Here is a 25,758-nt window from a genome sequence, read left to right as displayed (position 1 = left end):
TGGTTAATACTGTAAGTCTTCAACGAAACAATATACAGTAATATTATTAACAAGCTAGTTCTGGATTCATTTTTTTATATAATTGTATAAATTGCTACTAAGATTTTCCAATTTTTCTCAATTCTCTAGATTGTGGGAGGGATATACTAAACATCACATCAGTGATGCAGTACATTCCACCTATTATGGGTACATACCTGCGATAATATTACCGGTATATACCTAGAAAATCGCAAAGGACAGCTCTCCTGGTAAAAGCTGACCTTTGCGAAAGAGGGACTTTCGGGTTTATGACCGAGAAGTCCCTCTGGCATCCTTTTGCGCATAATAACAAGCACGCCACAGGGCACACGGGGAGGGATCCAATTCGATCCCTCTCAGTGCAGGCTTCTATTGATGTTACCCACTGGGTCGAAGCTCAGAAGGCCATCACATTCCGGAGCTTAGTATATACGAGAAATGCGGTAAAACTCCCGAAATCTGAATTTTCTGCCGTTTGACAGCATTTCTGTCCTCAGTACATCCCGCCCTTTGTGAGCTTTCAAACTCGACAATAATGCTATAAAATAGTATGTGCTTCACTGGTTTAATGAGTTTTATACAGAAGAGCTAAACTAGGAATTACAAAACTTTTTACTAGGATTAGACATATACTATAGAGGAGAGAGATAAAACCTTCAAGATTTGATTATTCTTCTATCATCAATCATATTCCACAGCTTCTAGATATCATTTATCTAGCACAGTATATGAAATGAATGAAGTTTAATGTTTGCTTTGGGCAACTTCTGCACTTTGGGCCTGATTCAGACCCACTCGCGAGCGGCTGTCCGCTCGCAAGTGGGTCGATGTTATGGACTGAGCATGCGCACGACGGAGGGAGCTCCGTCGTGCGCATGCGCCAGACGCGACGAGCGAAGGAAAGTCCTTCGCTCGTTGTGTCCGATCAAAGGGGGCGTGCTGTCAATGTTGATTGACAGCACGCCCCCTTTGGTGGGCGTGCCGGGGGCGTGCCTCCCTGACGGGGGCGTTCCCACGGGAACGCCTCCCGTCAGGAGCCGGCCCACTGACATCACTAGTGATGTCAGTGGGAGTGATTTTGGCTCTGATAGAGCCAAAAATCACTCCGGAGCTTGCGGTTGAAAACCTCAACCGCAGGCTCCGGCTCGCAAATTCGATGGTCGCGATGGTCTCGACCATCGCGACCATCACAATGCACGCTCGTATAGCCTGTGGGTGGTGACCCACAGCTATACGAGCGTCCAGGAGGAGGCTCCATGAAAATGGAGCCCGGCCCTCATTCAGAGCGTGCGCTCTGCTCAGAGCGTACGGCTCTGAATGAGGGCCTTTATCTCTATTAAATGGGACGTGGTTAAAATACCGATGGAGGGGATTCCAGCGGTCAGAATGCCGGCGCCGGAATCCCGACCGCTGGTATCCCAAACGTAAGTCGCAGGGTTAGGGGGAGGGTTAGGCACTAGCGGGAGGGTTAGGCACTTGGAGGGAAGGTTAGGTTTAAGCACTAGGGGGGAGGTTAGGGTTAGGCACCGAGGAGAGAGGGTTAGTGTTAGGGTAGGGAGAGGGTTAGGATACCAACCAACAAAGTGTCGGTATTCTATCCCTGTCTGGATGCCGGCGTCGGAATTCTGACCTCCGGGATCCTGCATGCCGCCATCCCGTACCCATCCCTTATCAAATACAGTACACATTTTCCCCATAGTATTTTAGATTAGCGATACTTGCCTACTTTTCCTACCTTTCTTCTGGGACATGTGGAGGCAAGGAATGAAAAAATAAGAGGTGGCTGTGACTACATGAAGGTGGTGGGGAAAGGCATATTGTGATATGGTGACGTTGCAGCAGCTGTTTGTTTCATAACAAGAGCTTAAAAATAGTAACTCTCAATTTCTAGTCATTTATGATCATTGTTTAATGCACTGAGGTTAAAAAAATCATCAGTCACACCTGCTCTTTGCTGCTAATCTCAGGGCTGTCACTTATTCACTTAATCACCAGTATTTCCACAGCAGTTTTCTCATCTGTCATCCCATATGAACCCTTCTAGAGGTATATTTACTAAAGGCCGATTTTGTTTTTTGTCCTGCTGCGAGCATGAATGCAATGGCTAATTTATGGACAATCAGAAAACTGTGTTTAAATGGTCTGACATTCCTGCATTTTTCTAACCAGCCTCTGTTACCCATATGCTGACTACCTGTCACTCATTTTGCGAGTGAATCCTCTGTGTGAGCGTATTCCTAAATCAATCACTGCATGTGTGCTCTGCAGTGTACATGCATGCGCAATTGCAAACAATCGCTCAGTCTTCGTAAATATCTTCATTGCGTCCATCTCTGAATCAGGCCCACTGTTTAGACTTATACCCCTTTTACACCGGAGCTAAAACCCGGGTTTTTGAAGGGTTAACCCGGGCAGCTCCCTGGTGTAAAAAGGGAGAGAGTTGGATCGCCGGGTTGAGTGACCCGGCAATCCAACCCAGGTAACTAGCAGGGTTTAACACGGGCGTAGCCCGTGATACCCTGCTGTGAGAACAGCGCACTCCGGGTCACGATGACCTGGAGTGCACTGCTAGTCGGCCGACTGGTCCGGCTTCAGTGGCGCTTGGAGATGACGTCATCTCCAAGCGACCACTTTCACTCCGCAAAAGCCGGGTCTATGCAGACCCGACTGCGGTGTGAGCGGCGCTGACTCGGAAATATCCCGAGTCGGCGCCGGCAAAATTCCGGGTCTGATCCGGATAGGAACTTTGGCCCTCATTCAGAGCCGTACGCTCTGAGCAGAGCGCACGCTCTGAATGAGGGCCGTCCTCCATAATTATGGAGCGTCCTCCTGGACGCTCGTATAGCTGTTGGTCACCACCCACAGCCTGTACGAGCGTGCAGGTTGATGGCCGCGATGGTCTTGACCAGCGCGACCATCGCCACTGCGAGCCGGAGCCTGCGGTTGAGTTTTTCAACCGCAAGGCCCGGAGTGATTTTGGCTCTATCAGAGCCAAAATCACTCCCACGGCTTCTGACGGTAGGCGTTCCCTTGGGAACGCCCCCATCAGGGAGGCACGCCCCCGGCACGCCCACCAAAGGGGGCGTTCTGTCAATCAACATCGACAGCACGCCCCCTTTGATCAGACACAACGAGCGAAGGAAAGTCCTTCGCTCGTCGCGTCTGGCGCATGCGCACGACGGAGCTCCCGCCGAGTGGGTCTGAATCAGGCCCTTTGTTCCAACTCCGGCTCAGACCTGGAATTTAGGTGGAAAAGGGGTATAACAAATTACTCAAAAATTCTCTCTACTGCAAACCACTATCTCCTCACTTCAGACAACGCCCTCCAGGGGCGTATCTATAATGGGTGCAGGGTGTGCGGTGCCTACACCACACACCCTCCACCCATATAGCCTTATACTTACCTGTCCTTAGTCTCCAGACTGCTGCTCTGCATTTATGGCCAGCGTTGCGGAGCAGCAAAAATCACTCCAGTTACTCCATTACCAGTTACTCGCACATGCGCAGTACTGCTGTCACGGAGACCCGCGCATGTGCAGTAGATTTTGGCACTAAGAAGCACCGCCAGAGAGAGGAGGAGGCCTAGACAGAGTCTGCACATGTGCCCTCTCCTCTCTTAAAACGTCCCTGACTCTCTCGCAATATGCTTGGGTGTGCTCCATCATTTCTATAATGAGTTTATGATGCTTACATTAAATGTGGTATGTTTTGGCCAATAGAAATTCATAGGAAAGTGTTTGTCGACTTTTATTTGGTTTCAAAGTCAGTTTTATAGGTGACTAGCTAAAGTACCCAGCGTTGCCCGGGTTTAATTCTTCAAGTTATTAAGTTTTATTATGTGATGTTGCCCAAATCCATCCAGTGGAAGGCCCAGAGCAGGCTCCCTGTCTCAAAGTTCTGCCCGGCACACTCCGATGTGAGGTCCGACAGGGATCCCAACCACTCCATTAGGCATCCCAGACCAATTGCCACCACTCTGTGAAGTTTTCATCAAAATCCATCTAGTGGAAGGCCCAGAACAGGCTCTCCATTCTGGCCAGCATCCCTGAGTCAAAGTTCTGCCCATTGTACACTAATGGGAGGTCCGACTGGGACCTCAACTCTCTAGTATGTCTTCTAGGATCTAATGTTACCACTTTGAAGTTTTCGTCCAAAGCCATCTAGTAGAAGGATCAGAACAGGCTCCCCGGGTCAAAGTTCTGCCCAGTGTACACCAACGGAAGGTCCAACCGACCCCGTAACCCCCACTAAAACCTGACCAGGATCCAACTGGACCACCTCTTGTCGGTGTCATCCCAATCAGTGCAGGGGTGTCCAAATGCATAACCAGGCAGACAACAAACAAACAGACCAATTAATTTTATATATACTGTATGGTTTTATGTTCCATCCAAAAAGTTTACACCATTAAAAATCGACCGACTGATGTTGGTTAGTAAATTTTGGCCAGTCAAACACGTTGTCGATTTGATGTTTATTCCATTTGATTTAAATCGACTACAAAATCGACCTTTAGTAAATATACCCCCTAGTCTGAACAGATGCTTACAGTTAAATATGAACAAAATAACTAGAAACACTTTACAAAAACAAACTAAGCATAACCAAATAGCACACCATGGAAGCAAGGTAAGGGTAATTGGACATATTTCTGTATGTTAACAAGAAAGAAATAAGTTTTGGAATCTGTTTTGGAATTATCTTGCCTATTACAGCTGTACTCTGGCTGACTCGTATATACGCTAAATATATACATTTATAGCAGACAATTGTATATCTGTAATCTGCACTAGGCTTTTTTATTTCATATAATATTTAAAGAAATATTAAAACTCAGAAACTATATTTGACCTATGCCTTGCTCGAAAAACTATAGTGGGTGCAAAGTAAAGGTGCCGGTACAGATAATGCATAATAGTGCTGCATTACTTGCCATAGTAATCTATCAGCATCTCTTATTTTTTTCTATATATTCAGTATTAACTATAAATTAACTTTGCTGATACTTTAACAGACTTAAAAGGAAGATTCTACAGAAGGACAAAATGCTAGAGACACTCCAGTCTGCTCTTGAGGATCGTTCAGCCTCTCCAACAAGCAGCCAAGCTTCCGCTGAGTCATATGGAACATCATTTATGTTAGATGACCAGCTTTCAATAAATGATGAACAGGACGACTGCTCAGAGGTGTCGATAGCCATTGACTATTCACATTACGAAAAAGGCAGTACTGAAGACATAGGTAAAGTGTAGCACTAGAATTTTATGTTTTTACATGCATTTAACTCAAACTTGTGGGGCCAATACATTAGGGCCAAAACTAGGATTTTTGTCACCCAGCGCAAGACAGTAATTTGGCACCCCCCTGGTAATTCCCCAATAGTAATGCCCCCTGCAGCAGTGAACCTATAGTAATGCCCCCTGAGGTATTGCCCCTGTAGTAGTGCCCATATAGTAATGGACCCATAGTGATGCCCCTGTAGTAGTGCCCCTGTAGTAGTGCCCATACAGTAATGCCCCATAGCAATGCCCCTGTAGTAGTGCCCATAAAGTAATGCACCTGTAGTAGTGCCCATATGGTAATGCCCTCATAGTAGTGCCCATAAAGTAATGCCCCTGTAGTAGTGCCCATATAGTAATGCCCCATAATAATGTCCCTGTAGTAGTGCCCATATAGTAATGCCCCCATTGTAATGCCCCTGTAGTAGTACCCATATAGTAATATCCCTGTAGTGGTGCCCATATGGTAACACCCCTGTAGTGCCGCTTAAAGAAAGTTAAGAAAAAAAACATTACTTACCACAAACCCTGCTCCGACGTCCGGTCTGCCCAGCTGCACCTCGGAACTATGGGAGAGACGCATACATGTGCATACATCAACAATCGTAGAAATAGAGATAACAAGGGTAAGTTCTTACCATATCTCTTATTTTCTACATCAGGGTCCATAGGGTATCCACAGGAAACCTTGGGGATGTCCCAGAGCAGTATCTTTTAAGGGTGGGGATGCTCCTGTGCTGGAAGGAGAATCCGCCGCCCAAAGGAAGCATCCTGAGAGGCAAAGGTATCAAATGCATAATACCTCACAAAGGTATGGACAGGAGACCACGTGGCTGCCTTGCATAGCTGAACTGCAGAGGCACCACGGCGAGCTGCCCATGAAGGACCCACAGACCAAGTAGAGTGAGCTTTAAGAGAGGATGGTACAGACAGGCCCTCATGAATGTAAGCCTCAGAAATCGCCATGCGAATCCATCCTGCCAAGGTTTACTTAGTGGCAGGCCAACCCTTCTTATGGAAACCATAGAGGACAAACAGAGAGAGCCTGATTTCCTAAATTAACTGGTATGGTCAACATAAATCCTAAGAGCCCGTACCACATTCAAGGAGGCCTCACCAGCAGATAGGTCTGGGGAATTAAAGGGCAGTACTATAATTTCCTCATTGATGTGGAAACTAGATACCACCTTAGGTAGGAACCCAGGGCGAGTGCACATCACTGCCTTGTCCATATGAAAAATTAGGAATGGGGGGGGCGACATGAAAGAGCCCCCAAATCTGACACTCTTCTGGCCAAGGCAATAGCCAGAAGAAACAGTCTTAGCTGTGAGCCATTTTAAATCCACTGAGCCCAGTGGTTCAAATGGCGATCCTTGGAGAGCCCTAAGGACCACAGCCAAGTCCCAAGGAGCCACAGGTGGAACAAAGGGAGGCTGTATGTGAAGTACACCTTGCAGAAAAGTGTGGACATCAGGAAGTGTAGCAATCCCACATTGAAACCACACTTAGAGGGCGGAAACCTGCACCTTCAGTGAAGCAAGGTGAAGACCGTGATCTAAGCCCGCTTGTAAGAAAGCCAAAAACCTGGATATCCTAAAAACCTGAGGATCATAGCCTCTAGGTCGACACCATTCAAAGAAAGTATGCCACACTCGGTGGTAAATTCTTGCAGAAGCCGGCTTCCGAGATCTGAGCATGGTGTTAACAACAGAGCTGGAAAAGCCCCTGGACCTCAAGAGGGCAGTCTCAACAGCCACACCATCAAAGACAGACGGCCCAGGTCTGGGTGATGGCAAAGACCTTGAGACAACAGATCTGGATGTACAGGCAACAGCATCTGAGCGTCTATGGATAGGCTGAGATCTGAGTACCAGTGCCGTCTGGGCTACGCTGGAGCTATCAGCAGGAGCGTGCCGCCTTCTTGCTTGAATTTGCGAATCACTCAAGGAAGAAGGGAGAACAGAGGGAAGAGATACGCAAACTGGAAAGTCCACCGGACCGACAGACCGTCTACCAGAAGTGCCTCTGTGTCTCTTGTTCTTGACCCGTACACAGGAAGCTTGTTGTTTTGTCAGGAGGCCATGAGGTCTATCTCTGGAAGGCCCCACTTGTTCACAAGTAGCTGAAACACCTCCTGGTGAAGAGACCACTCTCCTGGATGCATGTCTTGGTGGAAGAGAAAGTCTGCTTCCCAGTTGAGGACTCCTGGTATGAACACTGCTGAGATGGCAGGGAGATTGCCTTCCACCCACACTAGAATACGGGACACCTCTGTCAGGGCCTGACTACGGGTTCCTCCTTGGTGGTTTATGTAAGCCACCGTGGTGGTGTTGTCCGACTGCACCTGCACAGGCTTTCCGTGGAGGACATGTCTTGCTTTTTGGAGAGCTTTGAATACTGCCCTTAGTTCCAAGATGTTGATTGGTCAAGACCATCGCGACCATCGGGCTTGCGACTAGACCCTTGTGGTAGGGTCTCGTTGCCGCAAGCCCTGGAGTGCTTTCGGCTCTATCAGAGCCGAAAGCACTCCAGGGCTATCCCATAGGAACGCCTCCGTCTGGGCAGCCACGCCCCCGGCACGGCCACCAGAGGGGGCGTGCTGTCACTCACCATCGACAGCACGCCCCCTTTGGTACGAGACCCATAGCGACGGCTTGGCCATCGCTATCCAGGTCTCGCGCATGCGCACGACAGAGCCGGGTCCGTCATGCGCATGCACACTGGGCCAACAACGACCCGCTTGCGAGCGGGTCTGAATTAGGCCCCCAGTCCACAATCCAAAAGGGACGCCCCCTGTTCAGGTGAGTAGTCTGCAACCACCAGGCTAACGACAGACGTACCTCTGGTGACAGCACCATTGTCTGTGTCTTTATCCGGTGGGACAACCCATTCCATCTGGAGACTATCAACTTCTGCAGAGGTCTGGAGTGAAACTGGGCAAACTCCACCATGCCGAACATCGACACCATGGATCCCAGTAACCTCATTGCCGAGTGAATAGACACCCGGCGACTCTGCAGGCAACTGCGTACTTTTGCCTGTAATGCAGAGATCTTTTCCTCCGTCACAAAGATCCTCTGATGTTGGGAGTCCAACAGGGCTCCGAGATGGAGCATCCTCTGTGATGGCACCAGGGATGACTTCTTCCAGTTTATCAGCCAGCCGTGAGCCTGCAACACAGAGACTGTCAATTGCAGATGGCGCTGAAGGATCTCTGGAGACCGTGCCAACAGCAGAAGGTCATCCAGATAGGGTAACAAGCGGACCCCCTGCATGCGCAGATGGACTGCCATGACTTTGGTAAACACTCGAGGCACTGTGGCCAGACCAAAGGGCAGTGCCTGAAATTGGAAGTGTTGGTACCGCCTACCTGGATTTTTCAACGCCTCCTCTAAATGATCCACTAACTGACCAGATAGAGGGAATACAGTGGCATCACCCTTAATATCCTTAAAGAAGGTATATTTAGATTTGGCCACGGGGGGGATCGTCATCTGTAATAACCAAGGCCGCACGGACTGCCCGTATAAGGCCAGGTATATATATTTTAGACTTGGACTCCACCTCCTTAGTACGAGGGAGCTCCTGGTCTGAGGTCAAAAATCTCCCCGTCATCAGACGTCATGTCATCCTCCTCATAATGAGCTGTCTGAGACATTAAAGGCCGCTTAGCAAGCCGCAATGATGACTCCCCCTGTAAAACGTCCGTCAGGTGCTGTACCGTATTGGACAATGAGTTTACCCACGCAGGTTCCTGGGAGACCTGGGGGGGTGAAAGTGGGAGACACTGGGGTACCATCAGCTGTCTAGGGAACCCCTGCATGGGTGATGACCCTACAGACTGCTGCGATAACCCCATTTGGGGAAACGCAGGGGGCGTCACGCCAGCTGGCCCACAAGGGTTGTAAGTGCCTTAGCAAAACAAGTCCAGGGCGGTTCCTGCACAGGCGCAGTTACAGAAATCGGGCGTGAAATTATATAACATGCCCGTCATAAACCTTCAGTGTGCCCCTCACCCTCTGCTATTGGTACAGTATATGCGGTACACTTTAGCTGGAGAGGAAATTCACGTTCACTCTCAGACATGATGAGTGTAACGGAGTGTATGTGACTCCTCTCACAGACAATATTTTTACTGTGAGGCAATGAATACCCTGCAACACCGCACCGCAAGGGCTTTTGCAGAAGAACAGGGATAGTAAAATGGCTGACAGTCAGAAGTGAAAGTACAGCATTAAGTCACATACAATGCAGAAATAAATCCCTGCACTATCAGCACTGAGATAAACTACGCAGACACAGAGCCTGGTAGGAAACAGTGCAGCATACTCTGACCTTACTCTGAAGGAGAGGTATGCGGGGGGACCATAGCTGCCTCTTGCCTGAATGAACTGATACAGATAACCACTTTAGTCCATGTTGATTCCTCTGTGTTTTTAGATATATGAATTCCACCTGTGTCTTTAGATGTATGTAAATTTATGAATTCTATTTAATTTAATACAAGGCCATTTTTTTATATTTTTATATTTGTTATCACTGTTTGCACTTTGTGATATTTCACTCATTTGCACAAACTGTGCCTATTCAAATAGAGTCTCCAAGTTACAGGACTAAGGGCCTGATTCAGAGCCGGACGCTCGTTCTAAAAAAGGGGCCGGATATTTAAATTGAGCGCTCGCTCTTTGCGGTGTGTTGACGCCTCTATGTCTGAGCGAGCGTCCAAAAAATGTGCTCGCTATTTTGTAAAGACGCCCCTTTGCTGTTCGCATCACACGTCATCTCCGGTATTTATTAGATTAATCGGGAACATCGAAAGGCATCTGAACTGCTCGCAGTGGTTGTGGTAGGTTTTTCTTACCGCTATCACTGCGAGCAGTTCAGGCTAAAAGACAACCAAGTGACGTGGTCGATGACGCTCCTTTATGCACTCCCATTAAACGCCCTCTTGACCGTTAGGCACGCCTGCATTCGGATCTCCACTCCCCCGTTTTCAAGCACCCTCCCCTGTTACCACCCACAAACGGTACATTCTATCAATCACATTAGCAGCCCCTCGCTGTTTTACGAGAGCACGATTTCCGACCGCAATGACTGGTTTGCGCATGCGCATTACGACCCATACGCATGCGCAGTTGTGCGAACATCGCTCAGAGCGAACGAGCGGCCGCTTACAAGCGGCTCTGTAACAGGCCCTAAGACTTGATTAATTTTAAATCTATGTATGTCTGTAATCATTAAATTGTTATATATGTTTTTTTTATCAATATATGTTTCATTTAGCACGTTTGTAACATAAATTGCACACTTCATATTGAATTGCACTATTATGCTTCAGTCGCTAAACACCTGGTACATTTACACTATCTATCTACATATGTAAAGTTAATCAGCATAATGTAATTACTATTCTAAATATGCCTTTTATATATACATTTTGTGCTTCCAATATAGAAATATATAGCATCATGGGTGGATTGGGTAGTTAAAGAGGCCCTGGAAAATATTCAGAAAGTGGCCTTATTTGGTAGCTGTGGCTAAATTGTGAGTAGGTAGGGTCAGATCAAGAGGTGGTGTGGTGCCGCCAAGAAGCCAAATATGGGAGTCACCAGACTCACCAGCACACAAGGGATATAGCTGTAGCTTTAGACAGTATTAGACAGAGATATCTTAACTACGTATGGGATTGTAAGTGCAGACACAACTCGTAAATGGTCGCGACGCTCATGCATTTGCGTTGCCACCCTCCATTGCTGCCAACAAACGGACCCTGGCTGTCAATCACTTTGCGAATAAATCTTCAATTTGAGCGACGACAATAATTGAACTTGACGCATTCGAGTGAGTCATGCGCATGCACAGACCACCGATAATCGCTCACCTGCATAAACATCGGTGTTGTGTCCATCTCTGAATCAGGCCCTATGTAGGATGCATGTCTCGTATTGTTGGCCCTTTGCAGAGTGCTGGGGGAATTTATGTCTGTTGTTTCTTGTCTAGATTAGCTCCTCCCTTACATGCACCTGTGATCGGCCAATAAATGTATTATCTGCATCTCCATTCTGTGTATCACTTCATGCACAACACACCTTTTCCATTTCAGTGTTTCCATTGTCAATGTTAAATCCTTCTATTTTACATAGAAATTACGCAACAAAACAGTTGTTATTAGCAAGTCTTATTAAACTTTCATTCTCTTTACAGACATGTGCTGCCATTCATCCTCGATACGTACCTTGCAACACTGTAATGCTCCAGATGCGCTACTTACCAACAAAAAGGAACTTTATATCATTGGTCACCTTGAGGATTTCAATGCTTTGAAGAAGAACATATTGGAGGTGAAAGCATTACTATGTAATATGGATACGTATATACAGTCACATCTTCACATACCTTCCCTTGAAATCCATGAAACCAAGGTACTATTAATTAAGAGTCTTGTCAAAGCAAATAAAATAGATTGCATATATTCTAAGTTTGAAGGTTTAGTAAATCTCTGACCTCTGTAAACAACTTTATTAATTCAAAATTTTATAGAGGAATTGGAAGAATGAAAGTGTGGCAATGAATGTAGTATTTTCTGGCAATGTGAGTCAATGAATGTAGCATGTACTGTATAACAAATATGAATAGACAAATAGTAGAAAGACATTGGACATAAGAAATGCAGCAGTTATGTCTGTATTTTTTATATAAGTTGTACTTGTTACCCCTTTACCAGGATTTACCAGATATTCAATTGACTGCACTGTTAAGTCTGACTACAGGATTTCTGCTCAGACCCTCCTGTGGTGTGCGAGCAGAGATTTAACTAAAGAGCTGGCCACCATGTTTTCTGGCTTAGCGCGGCGCTAACAGCATTGTGGCTGGTACTTTAGTTGGAGAATGTAACTAGCATCTTCCGACTAACTGCAGGGCGCGGTGGAGACAATTGAATAGCTGATGGGAACTTCTTCCTGGTGCTATTCACATCGCGCTGAATTGAATCACCTCCATAGATAGCAAATGTTATATCTAACATGGCGATATATATATATATATATATATATATATATATATATATATATATATATATATATGTCTTATACACATTATAGTGTTATGATTTTTACTTGTTTTGTGCTATAAACTCAAACTACAGCTGGATTTAAATATTAGTTATTAACATTATTTTCTCTGCTGGTTACTAAGGTCACGGACAGTGGAGACATCAAGAAATTGTTTTCTGCTACTAGAACCTTGCAAAATATTCTGGATAAATCAAGTTCTCTACTCAATATGTTCTGGAGAGATTCTCTTCTTAATGCACAAATCAGTGTTCAGCAAAAGAAACAGGTAAAACATGTTTTGCAGCCACAATGTCCAGCAACAAAATGTTAATAACTTGATCAATGTTAATTGAATTATTGAAGTCTGTGTAAGCCATCAGAACTTACAAGAATGTCTGTCTCATGTCTCACTGGCCAGTCACTTTATAAACTACAGTCATCATTTGAACATAATTATTGTTTTTTATGCAGCAGACCCAAAACAGTTACATCACAAAGGATCTTCATCCACTTACCCTAGGTCTGGTCATAAATCTGTCAGAAAACAATGTACTCTGTGTAATGCTTGTGTCTACCCGTTCTGTGTGCAGCAGCTGTTACCGTGGCTTCGGCCTGCTTCACCTTGTATCTGAGGTCTGGCGCTATTCACCTCTGCTATAGGGCAGGCACACTGCACTTCCTTAGCTTTATTCCTGTGGTCAGGTGATCGCTGCCATTACTACAGGTGGGCTGTTCAAGACTGACTTCCCTATTTAACCACTTGCCTGGCATGGTCGCAATTTTCTGACCACACCAGGCAGTTTTTTATCTGATCTGGTCGCAAAATTTTGACCAGTCCGATAAAAAGTGAGGGCAGCTGCAGGAAGAGAATCTTCCTGCAGCTGCTGCTCTCAGAGGTACCCCCAGTGTCTCTTGTGTGCTGCTAATCGGTCAGCAAAGCAGTACCCCCCCACCCAGCGGCTGCAGAGATTATCAGCTACTGGGAAAAAATTAATTAACCTCCAACCTCATCCCCTTAGAGCTATTTCACACCTGCCGGTTTTCACCGGCCGGCAAAAATCCGGGCGTTTTTTTTGCCGTGGATCACTTTTAGTAAAGCATGAAAACAGATGGGTCCTTTCAGACGGCACGGTCACCGTGTTACAGCCAAGAATATCCACTGAAATGGACGGCTGCAATGTTAAAGATTGAAAAAAAAACATATACATTGCGAAAGCAGCACACACGGCACGAAACTGTTGTGTGTGTGAAAGGAAAATATCCACTGGAAAAAAAACGCCTGGATTTTTGCCGGCCGGTGAAAACCAGCTGGTGTGAAATAGCCCTTGGTCGCAATATTTCCTATGCTCCGATGGTGGTGTTCCAATGTTTGAAAAAACGATGTTTTAACAAATATTTAAAAATTATTTTATTTTTTTTTATAAAATAATTTTGGATAAATTGAAATACATGTTCCTCACCCAATTCACTCATTAAAAAAAACACGGTAATTTCCGAGCGTTTTTTAGAAAAAAAAAATCATCAGTTTAGTGGTTAACTGTTGCTCTGACTGTAAATGGTTTCCAGAGTATTGGGCTCACTACCTAATTCCAGCATAGTGAGACTCTCTACATGTATGATTCGGTTAATGACCTGGCTTACTTGTGACTTTCATTCACTTTACCCCAGTGACATATGCAAGACCTCCCAGTGTACCGTTACCGGCAGAGCCCTTGCAGTTTTCTCAAGATAATTGGGCTTTCTCCATTTGATGAATAGACACCTTAGGCCCTCATTCAGAGCCGCTCGTTAGCGGCAGTACGCTCGTTCCGAGCGATGTTTGCACATCTGCGCATGCGTACGGTTTTTAGTATGCATGCGCGAACCAGTCAGTGCGGCCGAAAATCGTTGGTACGCAATATAGCGAGGGCCTGCTATTTTGAGTGACAGAATGAGGCGTATGTGGGTGGTAACAGGGGAAGGTGCTTGAAAATGGGGAGTGGAGATCCGAACGCAGGCGTGCTTAAAGGTCAAAACGGGCGTTTTATGGGTGTGCATATTTAAAACAGCAGCGTCATTGACCACGTCACTGGGTTATTTTATAGCCAGAACTGCTCGCAAATTTGTGGTAGCAAACACCAACCACAAGAATAGCGAGCAGTTCATACGCTGGTCGATGTACTCGATTAATCTAATAAATAGCGGACATGACGTAGGATGCGAGCGGCCAGGGGGCGTTTTTAACAAATAAACGAGCGTATGTTTTGCTCGCTCGTTCAGACTTAGAGGTGTGAACAGACTGCAATGTGCGTACGGATCATTTGAATAGCCACCCCTTGTTTTTAAACGAGCGACCACAAATAGCGAACGGCTCTGAATCAGGCCCTTAGTTCTTAGCACCCTTGATACTGGTAGTGCAAATACTGGCTGATAGCACCAAATGCATTAATACTTGTAGGTCGATGACAAAATCCCACCACATAGGCAAATCATTGGACAGCTGCAAACAAGGCATCAATCTTACTACACATATTTAAAACATTTTCTAAGAACTTGATGAGTGATCACATTTGTAATAAATGTAACGTTCACCAAAGTTGTTATGAGTGGCACCTAGCTACCTAATTATTTGCTGAATCAACAGATTGTGAAATAAATTAGAAAGTGAATGTGGCAAGTGTAAAAGGTTGGGCATCCTTTCAATCAGTACTCAATGACAACACAGTAATGGCAGTAATTGTAGCTTCCAAACATTAATTGTAGTCAGCTAAGGATTTGTAAAATTCCTTAAAATAGTAGTTGAACATTTTTAGAAGTAACTCATACTTACATTTGTGTTAACTTTTGTTAGCTTTTAGATGCAGTAAAACTTGCAATTTTAAAATAATATATACAATTGTCTGTAGAAATCCAATAAGCTACTATGAATCTGCTCTACAGACCACAGGTATAACTATCCTTCCAAAATTAGTCTGACATGTATAGTTCACAATATAGTAATTCTTTTGTCATAATGACATCAATGCATGAGAAACATAATATAAAAAACTTCATAACTATTCTTAAATAAACTACATGGTCTCATTAATATAAAGTGCTTTCAAAACGTAGACTCCTTAGTGTTGACTTATAAGGTCTTACAGATCAACACATCAATTCACATAGAGCTAGACATATTATTATATGGGTTATTCATGAACCACAATCTGTAGATCTGCAATGCATATAAGTGGGTACATGTGTACCACCTCCTTGTCTGTCATTGCACGTTGGCCAGCCACATAATGGTGTATGGAATCAGCACTATAAAAGTAATGTGCACCTAGTAGTGCGTGTTAGTAATTGCTATAGAAAATGTGCTGGGTGAGGTACAGTGAAAACATCATATAAAAGTCTAACATACTACCACTTTATAAATACCCACATTATTCCTTTCAACATTTTTAATTTTTCTGATACTGTAGATACTGCTTGATTTTATGGAGTCTATGAACTAATGCCGTGATTATTATGTAGCCATCTCGCCGGGAATCATTTAATTTTTAATGAAAATATCCCGGCTATGTACCAAGGGGAAATCGCAGAGATAGCGGTTGTGGTAACCACTGTCCCCGCGAGTCATACTGCATTTAGGAGAAGTCTTTCACAGAAGTGAAAGACTTCCCCGGGGGAAGCTGACACTGCGCATGCACACAGTGTCAGCTTCCGGGACTGGCCGGAGTCTGCGAGAGAGAGATCAAAAGATCTCTCTCCTGCACCGGGAGCTCCCACAGGCTTACAGTAGTTTACACCATCTGAAGATGGTGTAAACTACTGGTGCTAAACTCTGAAAAGCTTTGATTTTTTGAAGTTTAGTACATGGGGACAGATCATAGTCCCCATTGATAATAATGGGGACTGCGATCTGAAGTGCTAATTAGTACTTTGCCGGAGATTTCTGTAAAATCTGCTGCATTGTGCTATTAGGGTCTCATTCAGACCCGCTCGCGAGCGCAAGATGCTCGCAAGTGGGTCGATGGTACCCAAATGCGCACGACGGAGGGAGCTCCGTCGTGCGCATGCGCGAGACCCGGATAGCGACAGCCAAGCTGTCGCTCCGGGTCTCGCACCAAAGGGGGCGTGGTGTCGATGGTGATTGACAGCACGCCTCCTTTGGTGGGCGTGCCGGGGGCGTGGCTGCCAGACGGAGGCGTTCCCATGGGAACGCCTACCGTCTGGGGCCGGCCCCACTGACATCACTAGTGATGTCAGTGGGAGTGATTTTGGCTCTGATAGAGCCAAAATCACTCCAGGGCTTGTGGCAGCGAGACCCTACCGCAGGGTCTCGTCGCAAGCCCGATGGTCGCAATGGTATTGACCATCGCGACCATCATCATGGACGCTTGCATAAGCTATGGGTGGTAACCCACAGCTATGCGAGCGTCCAAAAGACCACTCGAAATTTACATAGGACGGCCCTGATTCAGAGCGAGCGCTGTGGTCAGAGCGTCCGGCTCTGAATCAGGGCCTTAGTACATAGGCACAATACATAAAATTATGCAGAATCTGCAGTTTCTGCATAATTTTATGTAAAAATCTGCTTGATACATAGGCCCTTATGTCTTAAATGAATCATTTGTGTGTTTGATAATTTGACTAATGTGTTGAAGTGCAACTAGAAATGTGCTTACCCACAGAGGTAAAACTGGAAATTGTTGGTTACTATATTAATGAACGATTTTCATGAACGATGAACGATTTCTTAATCATGCATACAGTGAATGGACATCGTTCATTGTTCATTCTGTACAACATGAACGATTTTCTGAACGAAAATCGTTTGTTGGACAGTCATAATGGACAATGAACTACAAACTACAAACAGGATTTAACGATAACGACGTTGTTTTAGTTAAATCGGTCAAAAAATCGTTACGTGTGTACGCACCTTTACAGAAAATTACAAAACTGAGTAAAAAAAAAGTTTCCTTTGATGTAATTTTAAGCACAGAATTTCAGCCCCCAGGTAGCAGTCACATAGCTACTTCATCAGCAGAATTCAAGTGCCACAATCAGAACTATTCCACAGCTGTTCTATTCATAGTACAAAAGCTTTTAAAAGAGTTTAGACCAATTATGAACCTGAAATATGTAATATACACCTATGTGGAAAAGGTAAAGGTTGAAAAGAAATACTGGATGACTTTAATAGATCTGGCCAATCCCTAGTCTTTCATAATTTTTCAGACTTAGAGGGGTATTCAATATGGAGCAAAAACTCTGTTTTTGCGATGTTTTCACACCGATGACGTCATTTTCGTAGGTTTTGGTTTTACACCGTATTCAATTTCAAAGACTTTTCGCAGGTTCAAAAAGTCTTTGAAAAAAACCGGGGATAACTTCTCACCACTGAATAGGTGGCGAAAAAAAGTGCAGAATTGGGGTTTAGGGGTGCAGGCTTAAAAAAAAATAAAAAATCGGGACACCCCAAAAAAAGCACTTTGAATTTGGGGGCCAAAAAAAAAAATGTTGGGGGACAAAGTTAAAAATAGCGAACTGACTCTGGGGGGGTCCCCAAGTATGCCCCAGGTGTTTTTTTCATTGCAGCTGCTTGCGGCAGGTGGGTTTTTCACGATTTTTTCAAATCACTTTAGCAACTTTAAAATATGCTGACCCCCATTTTCAAGTACCCCAAATTTGCTGGGCATAGTTATTTTTCCCCAAAAAAAATTCTAAATGCTCTTCTGCATAATTTTCTTCAAAGTCGCACTTGCCGCATCTATTAGAAACCCCTACTTCCTTCAGTAGTTAAAATGGAGGTACCCATAGTGATCCCCCATGTCTACACATCTTTAGGGGGGTTCCTAGAATATTTCCTGAAAATTCCCATTTTTGTTGAACCTGTAAAAAAAAGTAGCAAAAATTTACAAAAAGAATGGCATAAGGTCCCCCCCCAAAAGCCAAACCAGCCCCAGGCTTGCCAGCCAGTGGTGGTTTCTAAAAATATGGGGAATAAAATGTGTAGGGTTCCACCGTATTTTAGAAACCAACACCAGGTTGCAGGGACTAGTGTTGGTTTTAAATATAGGGGGCAAAAAAGACGTGAGGTACCCCCTACATTTAAGACCAGCACCAGACCCAACCGACCGGGGTGTAATGCCACAGCCCGGAGACCCAATCACCGGGGCTCCAGGTCCAAAGCATTACACCCCAAGTCGGTCAGCGCAAGCCGGTGATCTCGGGGGAGTCGGGGACCCCCCCAAAAAGGGTCCCCCCTCTCCCAAACACCACAGGCTTACACTGAAGCCTGGGGCTCTTCCCCATACCCCTGGAGCGGTGGGTATGGGGGCAATAGGGGGGCATCTTGTTATGGATTCCATGTGGAAGCCTAGCAATATCTTATTTATTCTTACATCCTACAGCCTTTTCTACAAAAGAGAATGGGAAAAGCACCTAAGCTTTGTTAAAGTACACGTTTCTGCAGTATTTGTGATACTGTTCAGCGGGCCTCTAATTAAATAATGGTGCATTAAGAGAGCAACTGAAATGAGCATCTATTTCTAGATAAAGTCTACCATGGAATGTTCATTTTGGCATTTTATGTGGCATTCTACTATTTCCGCTGCAGGGTATGTCTTACCAGGAACCTGGGCTTCAGGCAGACATCACTAACTTAGAGGAGTTCATTCTGAGTGGCCGCCTCTATCCATTTTAACAAGGAGTATGTTCTTCTGGTCTTTTTTTTCAGAACTTCAGTCACATCAAGAATCACATCTAGGAGAATAGTAGCATTCCTTATACTGTAGACCTTATCTTTGGACACATCGGAAGAATAGACAGGCTATTACTTATTCAAATGCTTTATAAACTGAAAAGATACTGTTGTCCTGGAAATAATTATTTGTATTCAATCCACTAGAAGTGTGTTAGCTTTGTGGGATGCTTTTGCTGTGGTGTCTACTGAAATCTTGTATAAGGAAACTATCAGTGCTTCAACCAATAATTTATTCTCCACTACAAGTTTGCTGTGTTGGTTCTATGTACACTTGTACAGTATCTTTGGGAAACAATTAGCTGTGAATCCAGAATACTTTTTAAAATACATTTAACTGCATGTTTTTTTTTTTAAATATGCTTCATCCCTTGTTCAGTATGAAACAATAGGGACACCAAGAAAAGGAAACATTTCTACCAGATGTTTAAGGCTCATACACACTAGACGATGTGCTGAAAGATATTGGTGAAATATATTGGGTGTACACTGAACGAAATTGTTAACGATATCGTTCAGTGACGTCATCCTGCCACATCCCTGAACAAGCACTTTCTGATGATATCGTCAGATTGGCCAGTTTGTTTGCACAACAGCAAAAATCGTTAACGACCCACGGGAGTGCGCATAGTTGGTCGTTTGGAGCATACACACTGGACGATATTTTGTTGAACGATATTGTTATCGTTCATTTTTATCGTCTAGTGGGTATGCAGCTTTACTGTAATTTTTCTTTCCTGGTGGCCTACCATGGCAACATTGTACCCCCTTTCTAGTATCAGCACTAGAATGGTCTTGAAGAGAGGAACCTGTCTTAAATGGATAGAAGGATAGAATTTATCTATTAACATGTTACCATGGGGAATAAATAGGCAAGGAACATTAAGTTAATACAATGAAACAAGCTCCCTTTTGGTGTAGTCATGTGCCTACTTAGTTATAGAGCATGAATTTGCAGGCCCAGAAGCATGCGCTGGCACTGTGCTGAGATTATTGTATTGAGGATGATCCTTGCTAAGTAATTCGGCACATCAGCTTACCCTGCATTAACAAGATTTAATTTTGTGGGGCAGAATGTTTAAGATGAGTGCAATTACACAGAGGTGCCCCATGGTCTGTAGGAGAATGCACATTTCTATCCTGCAACAAAGCCTTGAATTATCTGGTACATATAATGGGATTCTGCACCTTCCTGATGCACTGTGGAAGAATGCACTGCAGCCTATTTCAAAAGAATTAATGAAGTGTTTGTTTGTTTGTTTGTTTGTTTTCTTTTCTTGCAATCACCAATCCAGAAGTAGATAGCTTCTAAAGGAGTGTTTCCAAAGAAAGTACTCATGCACTTTGGGGATATATAGAAGCATTACAAGTCCATACATTCTGCTGTCCATTTGTGTGCATGGGAAAGACTGTGCAGGATTGTTTACAATCATTCAAATGCAGCCAACACTTCATACATTTGAAATATGATACATCTTCTACTATATAAAAATTAAAATTTGTCTTTCTGTCATTCTGTCTTTCTATACAAATCCACAGTTTACAAGCCAAGATCGTGAAATTTTACATACGAGCGTATTAAAAAACGGGCAGAGGCAACTACAAAAATGTAAAACTAAATTAATTACTGTTAAGTTTTAGATAATTAAAAAACACAATTTTTGCATAGCATTCGCCCTCTACAGGTCAGGTACGGAATTAGAAAAGGATTTAGACCACAGTTTACAAGCCAAGATCTCTCATGATTCTACACCTAAAACACCAAAGAAGAATAAAAGCATTGTCGTGTTTGGTTTATTGTTAGATGCAGATTTGGACACCATTCTTCTTGGGCCATCTGTAAGGTCAATAATAAAAATATAAAAATTTAATTTTTGTTTCATTTCATAATTTGATTTGCATTTTGCTACATACTAAGGAATTATGGAACTATGGCCCTCATTCAGAGCCGTACGCTCTGAGCAGAGCGCACGCTCTGAATGAGGGCCGGGCTCCATGAAAATGGAGCGTCCTCCTGGACGCTCGTATAGCTGTGGGTCACCACCCACAGGCTATACGAGCGTGCATTTTGATGGCCGCGATGGTCGTGACCATCGCGACCATCGAAATTGCGAGCCAGAGCCTGCGGTTGAGGTTTTCAACCGCAAGCTCCGGAGTGATTTTGGCTCTATCAGAGCCAAAATCACTCCCACTGACATCACTAGTGATGTCAGTGGGCCGGCTTTTGACGGGAGGCGTTCCCGTGGGAACGCCCCCGTCAGGTAGGCACGCCCCCGGAACGCCTACCAAAGGGGGCGTGCTGTCAATCAACATTGACAGCACGCCCCCTTTGATCGGACACAATGAGCGAAGGACTTTCCTTCGCTCGTCGCGTCTGGCGCATGCGCCAAGCTCGGATCTCCCTGCCTGCCCCGGATCCCTCACCCGAGGCAAATCCTCGCAATGCCGCTGTCAGGTCGCGAGGTTTTGTGTTGAGCGGGCTTAACGCTGATTGGCTGAGAGAGCCGTCTGTCACGGCTCTCAGCCAATCAGCGTTAAGCCCATTTAATATGCACAGAGGTAGCAAAAGAAGAATGGCAACCGTCATTCCTCGCTGCCTGACACCGCCGGCACCTCCACTGGCAGCATCCCCCGCTGCCGACACTGCCGGCACCCCTGCAATGCTGCCCCACATACTCAGGACACCCTTAGCGACCCTCACACTGCCGGCACTCCCACACTGAGGACACCACCAGCACCCCTGCACTGCCAACACTGTCAGCAAACCTGCACTGAGGACACCGCTGGCACCCTGCATTGAGAACATCCTTGCACTGCCCACACAGTCAGCAAACCTGCACTGAAGAACCACTATTGATATTAAGCCAGGCTTATTAGGAGTCTGAATATGGAAAAAATTGATATCTGCATCCATGAGGAGAGATCCATCTGATTTACAGTCAGACCCATAAAGATGGCAACTATACTGGGATGCAAAAACGCAGCTCTGCAGTACAAATTTTTATTTATACTTGCTCATGCATCAGCTTACACAACTAGATGGTGTCAACAGTGGTGACCAAACTTTTTTGTCTACCTCCTTGGTTGCTGGACCGCACTATGGAATGCACAGAGGCTACTTCCGGTTCATTCCTTCGCCAGCCCCTCAAGGGTAAAACCGATTGGATGAATCTTATACACCGTAGAGACCCTGAATGCCGGAAACAGCTGCACAAGGAGCTGGAAGTAGTTGCTGTGCATTTCATAGTGTGATCCAGCAACCAGGAAGTACACAGTCATCCTGGTATCAGAGCAATAGAAGCTCTTGGCCGTGTTTACACTGTACACCTGACACATTTTGAATGCTTCTATCTCCGAAGTTTGCTTTACACCGTTACAGGTCCTACTTCCTTCAAAGACCTTAGGACTGTGGATGGGGAAGTTTGTCACACTTTTCGTGAGGCCTGCCTAAGGAGAGGTTTGTTGGAGGATAATGTGTAAACAAACATTCTTAAAATCCCGGGCAACGCCGGGTACTCCAGCTAGTTTATTATAAAACAAATTTTGCTTTTGACAACAACTTACCCAGTATACATATACTATGTCATACAGTGAACTGCAAACAAGCAGTGGATTAAATTAGACTGAAGTGCACTCATCAGTAAGATATTGGGAAATGAAACCTCATGTCCAAAATTGTGCTTGATTTTCTAATTTCATTAGAATTATGTACTAATTAACACTGAATCTAAGTAAAATCATGTTGCAACAACCCTCAAAGTGCATTTAAACAGTTGCAGTCAAACACTCGTATATTCACTAGGAGCAGGTGTTCACAAAGGGAGTGATTCAATTAGCTGCATATTGCTATTGCAAAAGCGAGGAAACGCAGGCAACGACACCTCAACCCACCCCCTCATGGTCCTTTCTCGCCTTAAACTTTACACATTTCTGGACGCAGCCCTATGCAGTGAATCCGGAGCTATCGTAAATGCGGCATATAACAATTACTCACACAGACTTGCGGTGTGAGCTAATTGAATCAATTTAAAGTGTCAAACAACTCCGCTACGAACAATATCTCATTATCAGTTAATAAGGTCTTAAGGGCAAAATACATTAATGATCGCATTTATAATGCAATCATTAACGATCATCATTGCCAAATTACCTGAGGAACCTTCCACCGGTATATCTTTTCCTTGCTGGGACAAAATAGCGAGCGCATTCTTCGTTTGCTCGCTCAGACATAGAGGCGTCAACAAACCGCAAAGAGCGAGCGCTCAATTTAAATAGCCGGCCCCTTTTTTGGAACGACCGTCCTCAAATAGCGTCCTGCTCTGAATCAGGCCTTATATTTATATAATTTTAACACAATCGATAACAACTGTGGTGGTCTGAAATATCCTGCACAAAAATATGCTAGCAGGGGTGCTGAGAGGGAAGGGAGGGGTACTACTTAGCCAGGCACTGATCACCCCCCCTATGCTATTTTTTTTCTGGGAGGTAACATGGCCTTGTCTCCCACATTTGGTCTCGCTTCCCCCCAGTACCTGGGCCCGTCAGAGCTGTCTATGGCCCTGCACACTAGCAACTGTATAAGTTAAAAATTAATTTTCAATTTATTCATTCAAGAATCTGTAGATTTTTATATCTAAGAATATTTAATTGATAGCATACTTATATTTAGGTAATAATAACACTGGCTCATAAAACATCATGATGCAAAGTGTAAATACTGTACTATTTCTTTTACAGGAGCAGACAATGAATGATGAAATGTGTACCCTAAGAAATAAACTAAAAGAGCAGGAAATACTGCTGCATAAAGCTTCAGAAGATATTAAAAGGACTACCCTTGCAAAAGAAAGCATGGAGAAATTTATCATGAGAAAACGTATGTAATATTTATTTTCATACTGAGGGCGGTATTCAATAAGTTTCGCGTCGGCTAAAAAGTTCAGCCTACCCGACTTTTCGCCTACATCGTGTGTTTTGGACATGCAAACTTATCATGCGCATCCTCACTTATCGCTCTACTCAATTACTAACCAGGTGATACCGGCAAGTGGCGAATGTAAAACAGGCAAAAAGTACTGTCAAACTTGGGGAAATCAGTCTGAACACCTAAAAAAGATGCTATAACATTGGGGATCAATGTAGAAGTGTTCCAATAGACCTACTAAAACTATTTGGGGTAAGGAAGTTGTTTCAAATCCTTGTTATTAGCGTCCTTGTAAAAGTGGTGATGAATGGCATAAAGCACTATTATTTTGGTGAAAATAAGTACTCCGGTTAAATTTGGGTTACTTGAAAATGGGTGCTAGCATATTTTTATGTGTCTAAAGTGAACTTTTAAAAAACTTCAAAAACGTACCTGCAGCATGCACCTGCAATCCTAAAAACACCTGACCCATCCTTGCAGACCCCCAATAAGTCTATTTCGCTAGTTTTTATGCTTGTCCCCCCACTTTTTACTTTTTCACCCCCAAAATGAAAGTACTTTTTTGGGGTGTTCTTTCCTGGATTTTTTGACACAGAACCCTTGGGACAGCCCCCCAAAGGACAACTGAGTGGTTTCCCCACGTTTGCACCCCAAGATAAACATTTATCACTTCTTTTCTCCTGCTATTCTTAGGCAAATCTTTTTCGCCTATTACATTACATTGACTTTCTGCGTAGGCGAAAACCAGCTGGAATTGAATTTGGAGATAATTTCTAACCACGCAAAAAGCCGAGATCGGTGATACTTTTCCGCGGATAGCGGCTTTTCGCTTCTAATTGAATACGGCCCTTAGTTGTTTAATAAGGCAATAACTTTGCTTAGCGGCAGGTAAATCTTATTTCATTTATTAATGATTCCAGCGATGCTCAGTAAGTGAATATTGCTAACTTTTTTTATTAACCTATGCTTTGACATTTTCGTTGCTTATTTTTTAAAATACATTTTCCTAACAGTACTTAGCGGTGTCATACAGGTATCAAACGTTATACAATCTGAGTGATTTATGAAAAAAATACACATATGATCCTAAGTGTTCAACCATTTATAAATTATCTGATAAATTCTGACATATTCAATACAACATGATACTAAGTAATTCTGTCATTCTGTAATTCTGTCATGTTCAACTCAATCTCTCTATATACAAATTTGGAAACTACCATACAAAATGATTTAGCATTTTTTCAGACTAGAGGTATTTATGGTATTTGAAGCATCTCTCCTTTACTGAATAACAAATAAAAAGAAGCCCTGACTTTATTAAAAATGTCTCAATTATATATAGCCAGTACAGGTTGAGTCTCCCATATCCAAATATTCCGAAATACGGAATATTCCGAAATACGGAATAATTTTAGCATGACTGAGAAAGTGAAACCTTTGCTTTCTGATGGTTCAATGTACACAAACTTTGTTTAAAGCACAAAATTCTTAAAATACAGTATAAAATAACCTTCAGGCTGTGTATAGGGTGTATATGAAACATAAATGAATTTCATGTATGTACACAAACTTTTTTTGATGCACAAAATTATTAAAAATATTGTATAAAATGACCTGCAGGCTGTGTGTATAAGGTGTATATAGAACATAAATGCATTCTGTGTTTAGATTTGGGTCCCATTCCCAAGACATCTCATTATGGTATGCAATTATTCCAAAATACGGAATATTCCGTTATCCAAAATACCC

General features: G+C 43.9%; 1 protein-coding gene across 5 annotated transcripts in view; it reads left to right on the top strand.

The window, feature by feature from the left end:
* Nucleotides 1–25,758, top strand: part of PDE4DIP (phosphodiesterase 4D interacting protein) — a 361,535-nt gene that overhangs the window by 327,373 nt on the left and 8,404 nt on the right. For all 5 annotated transcript variants that reach the window (XM_088451272.1, XM_088451273.1, XM_088451271.1 and 2 more), the window contains 4 exons: nt 5,036–5,262; nt 11,505–11,722; nt 12,495–12,638; nt 23,820–23,958. In XM_088451272.1, the coding sequence (XP_088307398.1) occupies nt 5,036–5,262; nt 11,505–11,722; nt 12,495–12,638; nt 23,820–23,958 (728 nt within the window). The remainder of the gene's footprint in view (nt 1–5,035; nt 5,263–11,504; nt 11,723–12,494; nt 12,639–23,819; nt 23,959–25,758) is intronic.

The sequence above is a fragment of the Taudactylus pleione genome, unplaced genomic scaffold (genome assembly GCF_031769625.1).
Source record: "Taudactylus pleione unplaced genomic scaffold, aTauple2 ptg000543l, whole genome shotgun sequence".
Classification (NCBI taxonomy): Eukaryota; Metazoa; Chordata; class Amphibia; order Anura; family Myobatrachidae; genus Taudactylus; species Taudactylus pleione.
The sequence above is the reverse complement of the archived record's forward strand: the minus strand, read 5'-3'. Positions and strand labels throughout refer to the sequence as shown.